This window comes from Perognathus longimembris, chromosome 1, assembly GCF_023159225.1.
Source record: "Perognathus longimembris pacificus isolate PPM17 chromosome 1, ASM2315922v1, whole genome shotgun sequence".
Lineage (NCBI taxonomy): Eukaryota > Metazoa > Chordata > Mammalia > Rodentia > Heteromyidae > Perognathus > Perognathus longimembris.
This window is the reverse complement of record NC_063161.1, coordinates 109,188,113-109,207,756: the sequence shown is the minus strand read 5'-3', so window position 1 is coordinate 109,207,756 and position 19,644 is coordinate 109,188,113. Positions and strand designations below refer to the sequence as shown.

General features: G+C 38.1%; 1 protein-coding gene across 1 annotated transcript in view; it reads right to left on the bottom strand.

Moving 5' to 3' along the window:
• Positions 1–19,644, bottom strand: part of Uhrf2 (ubiquitin like with PHD and ring finger domains 2) — a 70,917-nt gene that overhangs the window by 9,450 nt on the left and 41,823 nt on the right. The window contains exons 5-10 of the mRNA XM_048346948.1: positions 11,168–11,277; positions 9,942–10,128; positions 7,408–7,531; positions 6,849–6,956; positions 5,640–5,744; positions 1,527–1,633 (exon numbers count right to left, since the gene is read on the bottom strand). Of these exons, the coding sequence (XP_048202905.1) occupies positions 1,527–1,633; positions 5,640–5,744; positions 6,849–6,956; positions 7,408–7,531; positions 9,942–10,128; positions 11,168–11,277 (741 nt within the window). The remainder of the gene's footprint in view (positions 1–1,526; positions 1,634–5,639; positions 5,745–6,848; positions 6,957–7,407; positions 7,532–9,941; positions 10,129–11,167; positions 11,278–19,644) is intronic.

Below are 19,644 nucleotides of genomic sequence, written 5' to 3'. Positions count from 1 at the left end.
ACTACTAGTCAGAGCTAAAGACTTTTCACTTCAGTTTTGATGTTCATGAGATATATTTAAAGATGAATAAATAAAGTAACCAACTGGATGTTAAGGTGGGTTATAATCTCTATACAAGCTAACCCTAAAGTGTTCTCAGTTAACATTTCATTTTCAGAATCTTTCTTTTATAAGCAAATGTTTTTCCTGGTTGTCAATTTTTTTTTTTTTTTTTTTACTAAGGAGACTGTAACAGTATTTATAGGATTGTCCAAAATTTAAAATGAATCTACTATGTGTATTACAGGCGTGGGTCATTATGAAAGAAGTTTCATTCAAGCAAAATAGTCCATAATTATTAACAAAAAATATAATTTTCAGATTTGAAAACTTAAAGCCCCTTTGAAAATTTAAGATATATTTTCATTGAGAAAAAGCATCAGAATTTTTCTAACATCTTTTAAGATTGTTCTGCCTGATGAGCAGCCTTCTAGACAGAAAAAGAACATCTAGGGACTGGACTCCTACCTCAGGAATGATTCCACCAGCAAATCTGACCTGTCTCCTCTGCTGGTTCAGTAAAATAATCCTACTGTCAGAAATAATATACAAGACATAAAAACAGAGATTCTATGGAACTCAGTATGCAATAAAATTTTGAAACCATACGGGTATATTCCTTATTTCATACGGTAATCAGAAATAAAGGGGAGAATAAAAACCGAATGATTTAGGATGAAACCTACTTACTTTTATTCAATACAAAAAATATTCTTAATAAGATACAATTTTTTTTTATAAAATGATCAGAGAAATTTTACTAACAAGTTATAATATGATAATTGCCATCTGAGGGCAATACTGACAATACTGACCTTAGAATGCATTTACAAATTAAGTTGTACTGAAATAATCAAATTTTGTGTTCCCCTTGGAGCTAAGATATTGTTAATATTTCTATATAATAAAGGTCAGTACAAGGTAGCTTTTGTTATGCCTTAAGAGGATTTAGTTTAAAAAGATCACTTAAATCAACATTACCTTTTATAACACTGAGAAGATACCTTATTAATATGAAAAAGTACTTTGAGTGCAGTTTTGATGAAGTTTTATGATATTTCACCTATGTGGCATTTAAACATAAGCCCGATTCACACTTATTTTCAACTAAAAAGAAGTTTATCACTTTAAAATATAAATCTGTGTGGTTTAGCAGATCTTTGTAGTTTTGACTAGTGGGAATAGCCACCTTGTTTTCCATTTTATTTCAAATATATAGGCTGCCTTCAAAATCATCAAGTTTTCAAATGCCCAGGGCATATATTAAGTAGGATAAGGCACTGTGTCATTTAAAAGTGAACAATATTAAGAAGCTAGGATGCTTATATAAATTATATAAGCAGGCAATAGAATTTTCATTTCTGATCTTTACCTCTTAATTTAATTTTCTGCCCTGCACTCTGTCACAAGTCATAACCTGCAAGTTTAATTGTTCAGTAATCAAACTTTTATACAACATCCAAATACAAAAGTCTTTATAGTAGTACCTGTTCATATTTGTTAATGTTTGATCAGCTGATGGTGCACCAATTCTTTTATTACCAGCAAGATTTTTACCACCACTTCCAGTGTATGTGAATTCATCACCTCGGTCCTACAGGAAAATATTTTCACAAGACAATAACTAAGCAAGAGCATAACTTCACTCATTTTTATTTTAAAGTCAGAATTTGGATAGGATATTATGAATTGACATGTTCTCTCATGGTATCTAGGAAAATAAGACAAAATTCAATTACAATTATGCAAATCTACCTTAAGATATCACTTGTCCTGATAGTGAAAATATCTGAAGTTCTAATTTCCAACAGCTCCAAACTTGGTTATACTCAGGGTATGTATGTAGGCAAATAATCTCCAGAATAAGAGAAGGTCTTATGGGTTGGAAATACTCTATTTCAATATCAAACGAGCTTATAGGCTCTTTACAGATAGTACCACTTCCACTAACAGTCCCTAGCTGAATTTTCAGCTGTCATCTCCACCATATCTAAGTTTGCTGCTGAAGATTCAAATTCTGATACTGATATTAAATTATTTCAGTTCATTTTATTTTTTGTGCTGGTCTTCTGTCTGGGCCTGGGCATTGTCCTTGAGCTTTTTTTGCTCAAGGCTAGGGCTCTATTACTTAAGCCACAGCTTCACTTCCAGCTTTTCTGATGGTTAGAGATAGAGTCTCATGGAATTTCCTACCCTGGATGGTTTCAAGCTATGTATGATGCTTGGATCTCAGCCTCCTGGGTAGTTAGGAATACAGGTATGAGTCACTGGCACCCAGAAATATTAAATAAATTTTGTAAATCAAGTTTACCTAAAAACTTCTTATTAGAATTCTATTAACATAGTTTTCTACATGTCATACTTCTTTAAGTTCTTCCATAATACTTTTTTTTTTTTTTTTTTTTTTTGCCAGTCCTGGGGCTTGGACTCAGGGCCTGAGCATTGTCCCTGGCTTCTTTTTGCTCAAGGCTAGCACTCGGCCACTTGAGCCACAGCGCCACTTCTGGCCGTTTTCTGTATATGTGGTGCTGGGGAATTGAACCCCGGGCCTCATGTATACAAGGCAAGCACTCTTGCCACTAGGCCATATCCCCAGCTCCTTCCATAATACTTTTGAGTAAAAGAATAGTTTACTATTAAAAAGCAATCTAGATAAGAATTTGAAAATTGAGGAAGTGGCGCTGTGGCTCAAGAGGCAGAGTGCTAGCCTTGAGATGAAGAGCTCAGGGACAGTGCCCAGGCCCAAAGCTCAAGCGCCATGACTAACCAAAAAAATTGAAAATTGAAAGTAGTAGTTACTATCTACTAAATGTGAAGAAAAAGTGCTCAAGCTGGTTGTTACATAAACCAGCTCTATATGTATTAAGTTTATATAAGAATGAGGAAATTAGAGTCTTAGGGACTTTCCTGCCCAAAGTTTTTTGTTTTTTTATTGCCAATCCTGGGGCTTGAACTCAGGATGTGGGCACTGTCCCTGAGCTTCTTTTGGTTAATGCTAGCACTCTACCACTTGAGCCACAGTGCCACTTCCAGCCTTTTCTCTTTATGTGGTACTGAGGAATCGAACCTAGGAATTAATGCATGCTAGGCAAGCACTCTACCACTAAGCCCCATTCCCAGCCCCCACACTCAAGGTATCTTTGGACCTCAATCTTTAGCCTCCTGAGTAGCTATGATTACAGGCATGAAACACCAGTGCCCATCTTGTCTACTAATTTTTACTTGCTACCAAGGTCAGGTATCTTGTTTTCTTTTGATTTAAGCTTAATTAAAATCGAGGGTTAAAGCTGGTGACATAAATCAGGCATGGTGGTATGTGCCTCTAATTCTAGCACTTGGAAGGCAGATATAAGTGGACTGAATTGGAGTTTAAGGCCAGCCTCAAAACAAACTAATAAGTGTGTTTTTATGGGTCCAAAAACCTTGGAAGTTCTCTTTTTTAAAGTTCTATTTAAAGGAACTCTAAGTACATGTAAGTATAACAGTCCAGAAAACTTAAACTGATCAGAAACAATCTGTACATAGTATGGAATTAATTAGAAACAACCTTGAACACAGTGCCTGAATTGATTCCACAATACTAAGACTTAAAACTACCAACCTTTTAAATCATGACAGTACTATCAAGACGTAGTGAGGACTATGACAGAATAAACACATTATAAGTTAAACTGTGCGTAAAGCAAAAGAATTAAAAAAACCTTCTTGAGGGAAGGGATGGACTTGGGAATGATGGAGAAGGATGGCAATGCCTTTGTATAATTACTTAAAGAAAATTTTGAAAAATAAAAAGAAAACCAAAGCCAGTGCTAGTGGCTTATGCCTGGAATTGTAGCTACTTAAAAATGACTGAGATTTGAGGATCATGGTTTAAAACCAGCAGGAAGTCAATGAGACAATTCGAGCCACAGCTCCACTTCCGGCTTTTTGTGGTTAGATGAAGGTAAGCGGTAGAGCATTATCCTTGAGCACAAAAGCCATAAACAATATAAAACAAAACCTCAGATTGCTTTTTAAGCAGCATATAACCAAAATAATTAGGGATTGAGAATAACAGTTAAATTTCTATCTCACTAACTCAGCTGTACTTCAACTATAATAACAAAACTAATATATATATATTTGTTATTGTTGTTGTTTTGGCCAGTCGTGGAGCTTGAACTCAAGGCCTGGCTTCTTTTTGCTCAAAGCTAGCACTCTACCACTTGAGCCACAGCGCCACTTCTGGCTTTTTCCATATATGTGGTACTGAGGAATCGAACCCAGGGCTTCATGTATATGATATACATGAAGCACTCTACCAAATTCCCAGCCCCCAAAACTATACATTTCTTCTTCTTCTTCCTTCTTTTTTCCTCCTCCTCCTCCTCCTCCTCCTCCTCCTCCTCCTCCTCCTCCTCCTCCTCCTCCTCCTCCTCCTCCTCCCCCTCCCCCTCCCCCTCCCCCTCCTTCTCCTCCTCCTCTCTTTTTCTTCTTCTCCTTCTTCTTTTTTTTGTGGGTCATGGGACTTGAACTCAGGGCCTGGATGCTATCCCTGAGCTTTTTCACTCAAGGCTAGTGTTCTACCACTTGAGCCACATCACCACTTCCAGTTTTCTGGTGGTTATTAAAGAGTCTCATGGACTTTCCTGCCCCAGGCTGGCTTTGAACCATAATCCTCAGATCTCAGCCTCCTGAGTACCTAGGATTATAGGCATGAGCCACCAACAGCCAGCAAAGTGTATTTTCTTTAAATTTACAAAGGTGATGTACATAGAAAAGTGTATATTTTCACAAGGAAAATGATTTGCTATCCTATTAGAACTTAGACAATACACCTTTAGATCATTTTTTTTTCCTGTGGAAAAATGATTAGCCTTGATTTGTTGCATCTTCTAGTCCATGAGCCACTAAACTGTCCCTAGAGCAGTACCCTAAAAAAGACTGCTGCCTAGGAAGGGAGCATATAGAGAACTGTATACCACAGGAGAAAAAGGTGCCATCTCAGAAGAACATACTTTCCCAATCTCTATTCTACCTTCCAAGCTACTAAAGCAGTGGCATAGCACCAACTGGGCACTTCCATCCCTGCCACCATCCCCATCTTTCTTAGCCTGTTAACTTAAATATTATCCAATCAGCCATCTAAAAGCACAGGACGTCTTTAATTTCTAATACAGTGATTTAATTTCTAATAAAGTGAAGCTGCAGCGGGGAGGGAATGTGGGAGAAAAATGAGGGAGGGGGTAACAGTGCTCGACAAGAAATATACTCACTACCTTATGTATATAACTGTAACCACTCTGTACATCACCTTGACAAAATTGTATTAAAGAAAATAAAGTGAAGCTGCAACTGTTTTAAAAGGATTTGTAAACAATGCACCACAAATAATCTTTCAATAGTTCTCAAATACACAAAAATCAAAATTAGCTAAATCAGTACATGTAAAGATTAGATGCTTAAAGTGATTTCTCTTATAAGTTGTATAGAACCAAGTACTATAACGGAAAGTCTATGTTACCAGGAGAGAATAATAGAGTTTGATGTATCCTAGACAAAGTATCTGTATTTTATAGAACAAGACAGGTTCTGAAGAACAAGGTCATATAATCACTTACTACTTCATCTGCAAATCCTCCAGCCAAGACAAGAGAATAAGCCCCATCATTGCTGCGACCATGAATTCCACCAACATGGGGTCTATGAACACCTGCTTCGCTCACCTATAAATTAAGTAAAAAAGCCTCTCACAGTACTTTTTTTAAGAGTTAACTTACAGTTAACAAATGCTTTCACATACTATTGAACTCTAAAAAACCAAATGCTGTATCTCACTCAAGAGTTCTATCTTCTGCTCTTTTTTGTTTTCCCCAAACAAATTCTAAAGTTACAGTGCTTACAAGCCTAGAATTCTGAGCTTAAAAATAATGACTAAATAATCATTACTTTATGTAACTGGAACTTCCAGCTCAATTCAGCTCAAGAACTATCTGCAGTGCAGACCTCTTCACCCTTGTTGTTTATCGTATTTGATAGCATATGTTTCCTAACCAGTTTTCAAGGCAAGCATGGCAGCAATCCTTTTAACCTCATTCTTCTACATTATTACTCAAAGCCATTTATCCCAGGACTACTGTGATTCTGTCTCCTAAACTCAAACCTATCTTTTTCAACATCCATTGCTCAGTCTTGGTTTGATACATGAATGCTTAAAATAGCCAGTACTTTTGCACTAACTGCATCCAGTTTTGTTCCTTTAAACCCATTCTATCTAGCATAAAAAGAATTATTCGATGTTTGATTTCTAACAGCTTAAAATATATTACATGGCATCATAGTAACAAGCCAAAGTTAAGCATTATAAATTACCCTCTCTTACTCTGGCTCCTCTCTACTTTCCCAGATTCATCTGTAGCCTCTTTTTCATTCATCCTCTATATTTCAGTCAAAACTACTCAGTGTTACCAAACATACTATCCATTTCTCATTCAGTTATGCTATTCTATTTCAGTGGCCTACTGCTTTTTCTAATCTTGAATTCTGCCTCATTGAAACATGTGCCCCTTCTTTGTTCTTTGAACTCCCTAGGAAAAGTATTGTAACTCATCGGTATATCATCCATTTGTTCTTGGATTAAAAGACCCTGAAATTCAAACTTAAAAAGTATTCTTTGGAATAGGAGACCTTTGAGAAACCAACGAGAAACCAGTAAGACCAACTGAACCTGAAAAGGCTTGGGCCTGGAATCTAGAGTGAAAGTTCACTTCAAAAACAAACAAACAAACAATCAAACAACAACAACAACAAACCCCAAATATAAAACATACCTGAACTCTAAATCTCCAAGTTGACCCAACAGGAATACCAGGAATAGGTCCATAATGATTAGAAGGGACAATAGTACATTCTTTTGTACGACCAACACAAGCCATTCCCTGTAAGTCATAAAACAAAATGTTTGAGGCTGGGAATATGGCCTACTGGCAAGAGTGCTTGCCTCATATACATGAGGCCCTGGGTTCGATTCCTCAGCACCACATGTATAGAAAAGGCCAGAAGTGGTGCTGTGGCTCAAGTGGTAGAGTGCTAGCCTTGAGCAAAAAGAAGCCAGGGGCAGTGCTCAGGCCCTGAGTTGAAGGCCCAGGACTGGCAACAAAACAAACAAATAAAAAACAAAGTGTTTAAGAAACCAATTATGTTGAATCTTAATGATTTACTCACATCTATTTCCATAAATTTAACAAAGATAAAAATCTAGCTATGGATGCATCACTGATATTAACTATTAATTATTATGTTGTTTAACATCTTTAATAACTATGGTATTGAAACATTCTATACTATAAATTGTTGCTAAGGAAAAAACATCAGAGATTTGTCTTTTACCCTGCCCCAGTCTCTCCGGCTTTCAGTACTAGAAGAAGGCATCTTTGCTTTCTTTTTACTCATCTTGAGTTTTTCTCCAGCCTTTACAACCTCACTGGAATCAGTTTTACAGGAAGGACAATACCTTTAAATAAAGAAAAAGAAATTTTGACAATATTAAATCTAGCCAATAATTGGTAACAACGTAGCAGCTTTTTCAGATTAGGTCAGGTTCTAAGATGTATTAGTTGGGTTATATTATACAGCCTCAGCTAGCATTAAAGTATTAAACTTTTTGGGGCTGGGAATATGCCCTAGTGGCAAGAGTGCTTGTCTCTAGTATTAAACTTTTTATTTTATTTAATTTTTTGTTGTTGTTTTTTTTGCCAGTTCTGGGCTTTGGACTCAGGGCCTGAGCACTGTCCCTGGCTTCTTTTTTCTCAAGGCTAGCACTCTGCCACTTGAGCCATACCACCACTTCTGGCAGTTTTCTATATATGTGGTGCTGGGGAATCAAACCCAGGGCTTCATGTTTACAAGGCTAAGCACTCTTGCCACTAGGCCACATTCCCAGCCCCAGTATAAAACTTTTTAAAGCCTTTATATGATTAGCTAGCTACAAAAAAATTGTCATTGTGTTAGTGACTTAAAAAGTTGTGTTTTTTACATATATATATTTTTTATTATCAAACTGAATTACAGAGAGGTTACAGTTTCATACATTAGGCATTGGATACATTTCTTGTACTGTTTGTTACCTCGTCCCTCATTCCCCCCTCCCCCAAAAAGTTCAGTGTTATAAATCCTCACATTTAGTTCAAAAGCCAGACAGGACTGTGAAATTCAAATGGATCCATAAACTCTAATCTCACTAACCCTGAGAACTAAAATTATTCACTTGAAATTCTAATCATTAAAATAAAAGTGGAAAGAATCAATGCTTCTAGATAAAATACTGAACTGTGCAATAGGTATGATACATCTCTACATCTAACTTGGTTAGAGTAAAAACTATACATGACATCAAAAATGTGTGTTTATATTCACTTGGCTAATTTTAATCCTTTCTACTTGTTTGTCTTTTCTCGTGAATTGTCTTAATCTTTTCTTGGGGGTTAGGGGGTAGCAGAAGGAGGATGCTCTACTGGGATTTGCACATAGAGCCTCATGCTTGCTAAAGTGGCATTCTACTACTTGAGCCACACCTCCAGCCCTTTTTGGTCTCAGGTTTTTCTCTGGGGCCTGCCTTGCATGTTGATCTCCTGATCTAGATTTCTACATGGCTAGAATCACAGGTGTACACCAACATCCCTGGTTTACTGATTGAGAAGGGTGTGTGTGGGGGGGGTCTCAAAACCTTTTTACTCTGCTGGCCTCAAACCATGATCCTCTCAGTGTTTGCATCCCAAGTAGTTGGGCTTATGGTTGGGATTAGGCTATTGTGCCTATGTCTACAAAATGAGATAGGGCTACTCATGTGTCACTGAAAAATAGGCAAGTTTGAGTATGCTAATAAAGTTCTAATGGCCATTCCTAATTAAAATGAATTTGCCAAAAATTTCCATTTCACAATCTACTCCAAATGGCCTTTTGAGCAAAGAAGACATTTATGCCCACTGGTCAATCCCAAGGAACCATGAAATATTTTGTTTGGCATGATGTAGCAGAAAACCCTACATAATTCAGATCCTAAAGTTTTGAAAATTATGTCTACGAAGACACTATAAGTTAAAATCACTCCTCCCAAATACCTTTTAAAGAATCAGAAATATATACCTCCCTGAAACAATGGGAAACAAAAATATGAGAATATGGTTAAAATTCAGACAGTGACCAAGTAAGATAGTAGTAAGAGATATCATGAAAAAGTAATATCCTTTATCACTTTCTCTCACTCCTATAACTTCTGCTGTAATACAGCAAATATCTTTCTAATAGGTCAAAGAAAGACAAATAATAACATGCAAGGTCCTCCACAAGTTAGCATTTCGAGAAAAGAAGTAATATTCAGATTTATGCTTTTGAAAGAAACAGGCTCTATATTGGATTGGAGAAGGAACTAGGGGGAGGGTAGTTAAAATGGATCCAAGCCTGCCTGCTGTCCATGGCTTAAATCAGGAGTCCTAGCTACTCAGGAGTCAGATCTGAGGATTGAGGTTTGAATCCAGTCATGGCAGACAAAAACCAAGAACTTCTAACCAGTAAAAAGCCAGAAGTTGAGCTGTGGAAGTTGTGGAGTGCCACCTTTGAGTAAAAAAAGTTGAGCAAGAGCATGGGTGAGCAAGGGCTAGAGTTCAAGTTTCAGTACTCCCGTATAGCTTACACCTACACCTACACACACACATAGACACAAAATGGAGCCAGAACCCAGCTCAGAATTCATTATAGTATGTGAATAAATATATCAATGCCAAGTATCCATTGGCTATAACATTTAAAGCACTTTATTTAATATATATTATTTATCTTTACAAATCTACTTTCAGAAGTTCAAATATCCATTTCATACTCAATTCTTTACAAAGTTAAGAACAATAAAATCTTGGCAATCATACCAATATTCTTCTTCTGGTATTTTCTCCAATGGTGGGTTCAGGCAGTAAATATGATAGGCCATATTACATTCATCACACAGAAGCTGCATATTGGGTTCCCGTTTCTCACCACATTTATGACAAGAGCATGTATGGCATTTCTTATCTGGGTCTCCTCCACACAGGTCACATTCAGGGTCATTTTTCCCTATTAAGAACAAAATTACAATAACTCTTACTTTAAAATAACTTTTAGATCAATTAATGTCACAAAGAAAACTCCTTAGAAATAGCATATAGGTATTCTTTTCATTTTTTTAGACTAAAAGAAAGGAATCAAGAGAAATTAGTCAGGTGTGCAGGCCTTAAGTATAAACACCTGAGGCTCATGGTAGACTTACTAAATCAGAATTTCTGGGGTAGTGCCTAAGCAGATGCCAGTGATAAATGGGATGAGAATAATACACAATTTTGCCTTAAACGTTACATATACATTGACTCACAGAGTTCCCCAACTGTGCACCAACATACCCAAGGGCAGGGTGGAAAACTCACTGGGACACCATAGGATATCCTAAAATTTCAAGGGAAATATCATTTGTTAAACAGTTACTTTAAATGGAACAATTTGGTATTTCTTTTAGCCTATGGATGCCAAAAAACTTGCTGAGTAAGCCAGGTGCCAGGGGCTCATGCTAATAATCCTAGCTACTCAGAAGGCTGAGATTTAGGATCATGGTTTGAAGCCAGCCAGGACAGGAAAGTCCCCTTGTGACTCTTATCTCCAAAACTGGAAGTGGAGTTGTAGCCCAAAGTGGTAGAGGGCTATCCTTGAGCAGAACCAAACTAACCCCCCCACCCCCACCCCACCCCCCCAAAAAATACTGGGTTATCAGTGGCTCACTGAACCATGGAAGTTTGCAAAACACTGAGCAAGACCTTAGGTATATTAGAGTTAACACCTTGGGCCTTTAACCTATTAGATTGGGAAGAAACAAATAAATATTCGTAATTGCTAGGGATTTAGAGTAACTGACACACAATGCCAGTTGATAAACATTTGAAAGGCCATTTAACATACTCAGAAAAATGTATTGGAAAGAATCCCTTCTTACTACTGTTATCTTGAAAATAAATTTGTGTGGTCTACAGTTTTATCACAGCTCCCAAATTATTCACTGATCAGTAAAAATCAAATTTCCGTCATGTACACACATGCAGTCTAAGCTAAAAAGAAAATTTCATACTTAAAAACTTTCCATCTGCAAATGAAATAGGATGGGCTCCAGGCTTCTCAATTTTGAAGATTTCTTCTATAAATATTACTCTGCAGTCATTTAATGTTCCTTCAGAACCCCTGTTTAAAAGAGAAAGAAAGGTTAATTTTCCCCCAAAATATCTAAACCAAATTGCAAATAATAACAATTAGGAGCCAGTTTGGAAACTCAGTATTTGCCCACTTTCTTCTTCTTTTTTGCCTGTCCTGGGGCTTCAACTCAGGGCCTGGGTGCTGTCCCTGAGCTTCTTTTCTTTTGCTTTAACACTTGAGCCACAGTGCCTCTTCTGGCTTTTTCTGTGTATATGGTGCTGAGGAATGGAACCCAGGGCTTCATGCATGCTAGGCAAACACTCTACCACTAACCTTCATTCCCAGCCCTTGCCCACTTTCAAATTGAGATTACCGCCATTCCAATTACTCTCAACTATTGTTTCTACTAGTGGGGAAAGCTGCAATCTGTTAATATCCAAGGTATGTATAACTTTAGGAATATCATAAATATAACTTCACAACTTCATTATTTGGACTACTGGTAAAAAAGTAATTTTAGCTTAAATACTTTAGCTACCTTATCAATTAGAATGAAGTTTAAACATATTTCCATTAAAAGGTGAAAAAAACAAGATGATCTCTTTTTTAAAAGTCTGTCAGTGGTGGCTTATGCCTGTAACTATAGCTACTCAGGAACCAAGATTGTGGTATATCAGCCTGGATAAAAAGTTAAGAGATTCCCCCCCCCCCCCCCCAATGTATAAGCTTGGCAATGTATACTTGTCATCCCAGCAATGCTGGAAATGTAAATGAAGGAACACAACAGTGACTAGCCCCAGGCAATAACACAAGTCCCTATCCCAAAATTAAGAGCAAAGATAGGGCTGAAGCATAGCTCTTGCCTGCCAAGTGTTTATCCCTGAGTTCAAATCCCGATATTACAAAAAAAGTTTTAATAGGAAGTCATATTTGCCTGTCTTGATTTAACATTATTTACATATGCTTCTACAAAGTTTTCTACTATATATATTTCCCTTTTTGGTGTATATTTTCAGATATAGGGTACATACAAATTGAAGAATACTAAATTACTATTATTTTTGGTGCTGGTACCAGAGCTTGACCTCAGGGCTTTATGCTGTCCCCTTAGCTTTCTTGCTTATGGCTGGCACTTTTCCACTTGAGTTATGCCTCCAGCCCAATATTTTGCTTAATTATAGCTAGTAGCCATCCAGAACTTTCTGCCCGTTGCAGTTTTCACCTCTGGATCCTTGCCTCCTGTGAGCCACAAGTGCCTGGTTCTAAATCATCATCTGAAATGTTTCTTTTTACTTCTAGTAATACAGTCTACTACTTAGCATTCATCTGCTTGGAAACTTCCATCCTTTCAAAATGTTTAATAGTGAAGATAACACACAATTGTACACAGATAAATGGGTAGCTTAACCATGTTAAGATGTACATTCTTTAATTACCAGTCTTGACAGAAGTCCTACTCATGACTTCTTTACATAAAACGATGTAAAGTTCTGGGCTGGGAATGTGGCCTAGTGGCAACAGCACTTGCCTTGTATACTTGAAGCCCTGGGTTCGATTCCCCAGCACCACATATACAGAAAATGGCCAGAAGTGATGCTGTGACTCAAGTGGCAGAGTGCTAGCCTTGAGCAAAAAGAAGCCAGGGACAGTGCTCAGGCCCTGAGTCCAAGGCCCAGGACTGGCAAAAAAAAAAAAAAGATGTTGTTCAACAAATCAGTTTATAAGTACAATGCATCTTGATCACTGTCAGTCCTTTCATTCTCCTCCATTCCTAACCCAACCCTTCCTCTCAATTTTTTCTTAGTTTCCTAAGATATGTATTGAATACTATGACTGCATTCTCCCCCCTCCCTTTTCCTCTCTTCATTTGTCTTCTCCCCTGCCCTTGACCTCCTCCCTCCATTTTTCAAGCGCCAGTGCCCTGGTATTCATTTTGTTGGATGGTGAGTTTTTCCTAAGGAATTAATACCATTTGAATCTGCCTCTGCAAATACTATACTTTAGTGAATACATCTGTGTGTACTTGCATCCAACTGCGTTTACTTGCACACTTATAAAGTTGCTCTAGTTCTGGGCCTAACTTCACTTTACGTTAAAATTTTCCAAGTCTTTCCATTTCCTTATGAATGGAACAGTATCTTTCTTCCTAATAGATGAGTAAAATTCCATTGTGTATATATACCACATTTTCTTGGCCCATTCACCCCACTGAGGGGTATCTGGGCCGATTCCCTATCTTGGCTATGGTAAATAGTGTGCAATGAACATGGCTGTGCTAATGGCTTTACTGTAGTCTCACATCATGTTTTAGATAAATGCCCAATAATATTGCTAAATCAAATCTATGTTTAGTTTAGTTGTTTTTTTTTTTTTTGCCCGTCCTGGGGCTTGGACTCAGGGCCTGAGCACTGTCCCTGGCTTCTTTTTGCTCAAGGATAGTACTCTACCACTTGAGTCACAGCGCCACTTCTGGCCTTTTCTGTTTATGTGGTGCTAAGGAATCAAACCCAGGGCTTCATGTATATCACACAAGCACTTTACCACTAGGCCATATTCCCAGCCCCCTTCTTCAGCCCTTTCTATATTCTGGCTATTAGGTCATTTTCTGGTGTATGGCTGGTAAAAATCTTCAATTCTGTAGGCTGTCTTTTCAGGTTGTCAACTGTCCTTTGTCATGCAGAAACTTCTTAGTTTGATGCAATCCCATTTGTCAACTTTCACTTTGATTTGCCAAGGCTCAGAAACTGCACTCAGAAAGTTCCTGCTTCTGTAGAGGAGTTCTAATGTTCCTCCTTCTCCTTCCCATAGTTAGTTTCATGATTTCAGGTCTGGTCCACTCTGAGTTGATATTAGTATGGAGTGCATATATGGTTCTAGTTTCAGCTTTCCCAACACCATTTGTTGAAGAGGTTGTCTTTTTTCTACTCTACGCTTTTGGTTCTCTTAACAAATATTAAATGGCTGTAGACTTGTGTGTTTATTTCTGGGTTTTCTGTTCTGTTCCATTGATCCTTGGGCGTGTGTGTGTGTGTGTGTGTGTGTGTGTGTGTGTGTGTGTGCCAGTACGCTGTTTTTATTACTATAGCTCTGTAGTAGTGTTTGAAGTCTGCAATTTTTTTTTGCCAAAGACTGCTTTTGTGATTTGGACCTAATGGTTCCATATGGTCTTTGGCCTGTTTTTCCTATCTCAGTGAAGAATGACACTGGTATTTTGATGAGTATTGCATTGAATTTGCTGATTGCTCTAGGCAGTACTGCCATTTCACATTACTAATTCTGCCAATTCAGGTCTTTCCACTTCCTAATGTCCTCTTCAAAAATTTAGTTTTTGTTGTAAAGGTCCTTCACTTCCTTGGTTAGGCACTGTAAGACTATTGCAAATGGAGTTGCTTTCCTGATTTCACTTTCACTTTTCTCATTGTTGGTGTGCAGAATTCTAAGTTGTGTGTGTGTGTGTGTGTGTGTGTGTGTGTGTGTGTGCGCGCGCGCGCACGTGCCAGTCCTGGGGCTTGAACTCAGAGTCTGGGCACTGTCCTCAGCTTTTTTGTTCAAGACTAGTACTCTGAGCAGGGTACTGATGGCTCATGCCTGTAAACCTAGCTACTTAAGCGGACGAGATCTGAGATTCCTAGTGCAAAGTCAGCTCAGGCAGGAAAGTGTATGGGACTCGTATCTCCAATTAACCACCAGAAAAATCAGAAGTAGTGCTGCAGCTCAAAGTGGTAGAGCACTAGCCTTGAAAAAAAAAGAGCTCTGGGGCAGTGCTCAGACCCTGAGTTCAAGCCTCATGGCCGCCAAAAAAAAAAAAAAAAAGACGTGCTTCACTTCCAGCCTTTTGTGGTTAACTGGAGATAAAAATCCTGTAGACTTTACTGCCCTATCTAGCTTCAAACTACAATCCTCAGATCTCAGCCTTCTGAGGAACCAATGTAAGCCACCAGTGCCCAGATATAGATTAATTTTATACTCTGTTCACATCATCAAGTTTTGTGGTAGATACTGCCTTTGCATTTTTGGAACAGTTATCTTGCTCTTCTGATATGTTTGTATATGGACATTTGACAATACTATCATCTTAGAATTCCAAGTATCCTTTGCTTTTTAACTTCAGTGATTTTGATTTTAAGGAGTCTTTCTTATAAGCAGCCAGGGGTTCTTGTTTTCATCTAGCTTGTTGATCTCTTAACAATAGTTAAGTCAATACAATCATTAAAAAGTTAAGGATTTTTTTTTTTTACTATCATTTTACATTTCTTTTAGCCAGACATTTTTTTCTTTAGGATTAATTTCATTTTATTGCTTCTGTACTTGTGAATAATCCTTTATGTTTTAGTGGTCACTCCAGAGTATCTATTTAGTTTTACTTTCTTTTCTTTTTTTTTTTTTTTTTTTTTGGCCAGTCCTGGGCCTTGGACTCAGGGCCTGAGCACTGTCCCTGGCTTCTTTTTGCTCAAGGCTAGCACTCTGCCACCTGAGCCACAGCGCCCCTTCTGGCCGTTTTCTATATATGTGGTGCTGGGGAATCGAACCGAGAGCTTCATGTGTAGGAGGCAAGCGCTCTTGCCACTAGGCCATATTCCCAGCCCTAGTTTTACTTTCAAGATGCCAGAATTTTGCAACTTCTTCACTATCTTCAGTTGTAAATTACATATGTTTCAGTTTTCAAATTTTCATTGATTATTTTATAGATTATGGTTCTTAGTAGAAACTGACCATCTTTTCAACTATCTTCTTGAGCATATCAGTTAAAGACCCTCTCTGATAATCTGACTTATCAAATATCACCTATAGGGGGCTGGGGATATAGCCTAGTGGCAAGAGTGCCTGCCTCCGATACACGAGGCCCTAGGTTCGATTCCCCAGCACCACATATACAGAAAACGGCCAGAAGCGGCGCTGTGGCTCAAGTGGCAGAGTGCTAGCCTTGAGCGGGAAGAAGCCAGGGACAGTGCTCAGGCCCTGAGTCCAAGGCCCAGGACTGGCCAAAAAAAAAAAAAAAAAAAAAAAAAAAAAAAAAAAATCACCTATAGGTCTCTTTTGATTGGTTTTTCTTTTTATTTCTTTTTTTTTGTCAGGCTTGAACTCAGGGCCTATGAGCTGCCCCTGAGTTCTTTCATTCAAGGATAGCCCTCTACCACTTTGAGCCACAGCTCCATTCCCTTTCTTTTGTTTTCTGATTATGTGGTCTCCATTTTGGACAGTATAGTATTTAATTCCATGACAGAATGTAAAAAAAGAAAAGCCAGGAGTCTCAAGTTATCTTTCGTAAAGTTCAACCTTCATTTTGCTAGAAATACTATGATGATTTAATGTTACAACAATTAGCTGAGTGAAGGCTTAACAGCTTAGTAAGACTTACTTTGTGTATTTTCAAACTGAGAACCACATGTATCTATGAAGCCACTATATCAGTGATCCCCAAACTTAATGTTTGTCTTGGAAGATGGCAAAACATTCCGCTGTTTCATCTTCCTATCCAACAGAAGCCAAAGTCCAAGGTAAAAACAGGGTATATATGCTGGAGGCATTTCAAATGTCTACCAATGCCTTGCCCTGCTGCTATTTGGTCTCAACTAGATTTTCTGCTACACCCAGAATTAGCAGATCCCCAAGAGGAAAATACAATACAAACCTAGCTGCTTTCTTCAGTTCTTCTCCAGAGTCCTAGTGATAGTAGTGCTTGATACTCGGCTGCTCTCAAATAGGTACCTGCTTAATCTGGCTACTCTAGCTGTTTTAAGTAATAGTGCTAATCTGCAGCTAGCAGCTCCATCCTATAAAGAAGCCTTCCCAGAGATCAAATAAAAGTCAAAAAAATCAAGCAGCTTCAAAGCTAAAAGTTGCCTTTTATTCATTTGTTGTTTTAAAGGCTTACCACAAATATATTCCCCGGACATAACTACTGATGGGCCATAGATCACAACCAAAAAATGTAAATAAACTGCCTATCCTTTCCTTTTAAGCACATGCTATTAAAACTAATAAATAAGCCATGTGCTGGTGCCTCACGCACATAATACTAGCTACTCAGGAGCCCGAGATCTGAGGATTGCTGTTCAAAGCCAGCCTGGGCAGGAAATTCTGTGAGACTCTCATCTTCAACTAACCACCAGAAAATCGGTAGTGGTGCTGTGGCTCACAGTGGTAGAGTGCTAGACTTGAGCTGAAGAGCTCAGGGACAGTAAGTACCCAGGCCCAGAGTTCAAGCCCCATGACTGACTAAAAAAAAAAAAAGAAATAAAAATAATTATAAAATATTTTCCATACAACAGACCTATAATAAAAGCAATTGTAGGGCTGGGAATGTGGCTCAGTGATAAGAGTGCTTGCTTGCCCACTATGCACGAAACCCTGGGTTTGATTCCTCGGTACCACATAAACAGAAAAGGCTAGAAGTGGTATAGTGCTGTGGCTCAAAGTGGTAGAGTGTTAGCCTTGAGCAAAAGAAGCTCAGGGACAGTGTCCAGGCCCTCAGTTCAAGCCCAACGACTGGCAAACAAACAAAAAAGGCTGGAAGTGGAGCTGTGATTCAAGTGGTAGAGCACTACTCTGGAGTAAAAGAAGCTATTTGGCTATTAAATCCTTATTACTTCTAGCAAAAACTTAAAAGACAGGAATACAATAATTTATAGGACTGTGTTTTACTATAACTATCTATACTATAACTATCTATACTATAATTATCACTAACCATTCTCTCTACTAACCAATCAATATCTGCCTATCTATCATTTCCATTTACTCTTAAAAAGCTAGTCTCCAAAACTATAGCACTCTTAAAATCACTTGGAGAGAGCTGGGAATGTGGCTCAGTGGTAAAGTGCTTGCCTAGCATGCATGAAGCCCTGCATTCAATTCCTTAGTACCACAAAAAAAAAAAAAAAAGCTCTAAGTGGCACTGTGGCTCAAGTGGCAGAGTGCTAGCCTTGAGCAAAAGAAGCTCAGGGAGAGGCTGGGTATATGGCCTAGTGGCAAGAGTGCTTGCCTCGTATACATGAAGCCCTGGGTTCAATTCTTCAGCACCACATATATAGAAAAAGGCCAGAAGTGGCGCTGTGGCTCAAGTGGCAGAGTGCTAGCCTTGAGCAAAACGAAGCCAGGGACAATGCTCAGGCCCCAAGTTCAAGGCCCAGGACTGGCAATGTGCTCACACATACACAAAATCACTTGGAGAATTTTTTTAAATCAATGTTTTTGTTTTCTTTTTTAGCTCAGTGCCATGAGCACGGTGACGTCCTATTGTATGCATGTACTTTTTATGCTCCACAACATTATAAGCCTCCCATAGTCACTTATTTAGTTTTCTTTCTTCTTCAGAATTTATACTCACCAGAATTTAAAGTTGTTTTAGAAGTCTGTAAAAAGTTCTGAAACATTTTCTAAAATATAAGGTTGTTACATGTAGTATCAAACAGTAAGTAGCTTAAGCTTACTGGTATGAGTTGTAACTATCGAACAATACTATTTAACACAAATCTAGCCACAGAAAACATATAAAACAACGGGCATTGCTGTGTTTCCAATAAAACTTTATTTACAAAAACAAGCAGGCCTACCCTTGATTTATTTGTTTATTATTTTTTTGTGCCAGTTCTGGGGCGTGAACCTGGGGCCTGGTTGCTATTTCTTAGCCTTTTTTGTACAAGGCTAGTGCTCTACCATTTGAGCCACAGCTCCACTTCCAGCTTTTCTGGAGGTTAACTGGAAATCAAAAGTCTCATGGACTGTCCTGCCAGGGCTGGCTTTGAAACATAATCCTTAGATCTCAGTTTCCTGAGTAGCAGGATTACAGATGTGAGCCACTGGCACCTAGCTTAATTTGTGTTTTTAATATTTGTATTTTTAATACGCAGGTATTTCTCCTGCTAGCTAGAACCTGACAAAAATATAAATCTGGATGTTCCCCTTATGTTAGATAAACATGTTAGTATCATGCTAAAATCCTTTATGCTCAATAGAACAAATCTCCTAAGATTTCATTAGAAAGAAAAGAAATGCATAACAATACAGTGTAACATGTTTTAAGAAGTGTTTGTAATAAAGATCTGGAAACAGTTTAATAGAAAGTATCTTTTTAAAGAAGTGAATTAGCAATTATGTAGCCAATAAACTATTCATGAGAAGCAGAAGGATGGTGGGTATAAAATTTCCCAGGTATAAAAGCTAATTAGAGTGGAGCTGTGGCTCAAAGTGGCAGAGCACTAACCTTGAGCAAAAAAGCTCAAGGACAGCAACCAGGCCCTAAATTCAACCTCCACAACTAACAAGGAAAAAAAAAAAAAAAAAGCTAAGCAGGGTGCTGGTGGCTCATGGCTGTAATGGCTGTAATCCTAGCTACTCAGGAGGCTGAGATCTGAGGACTGCAGTTCAAAGCTAGCCTGGGCAGAAAAGTCTTTCAGACTCTTATCTCCAAAT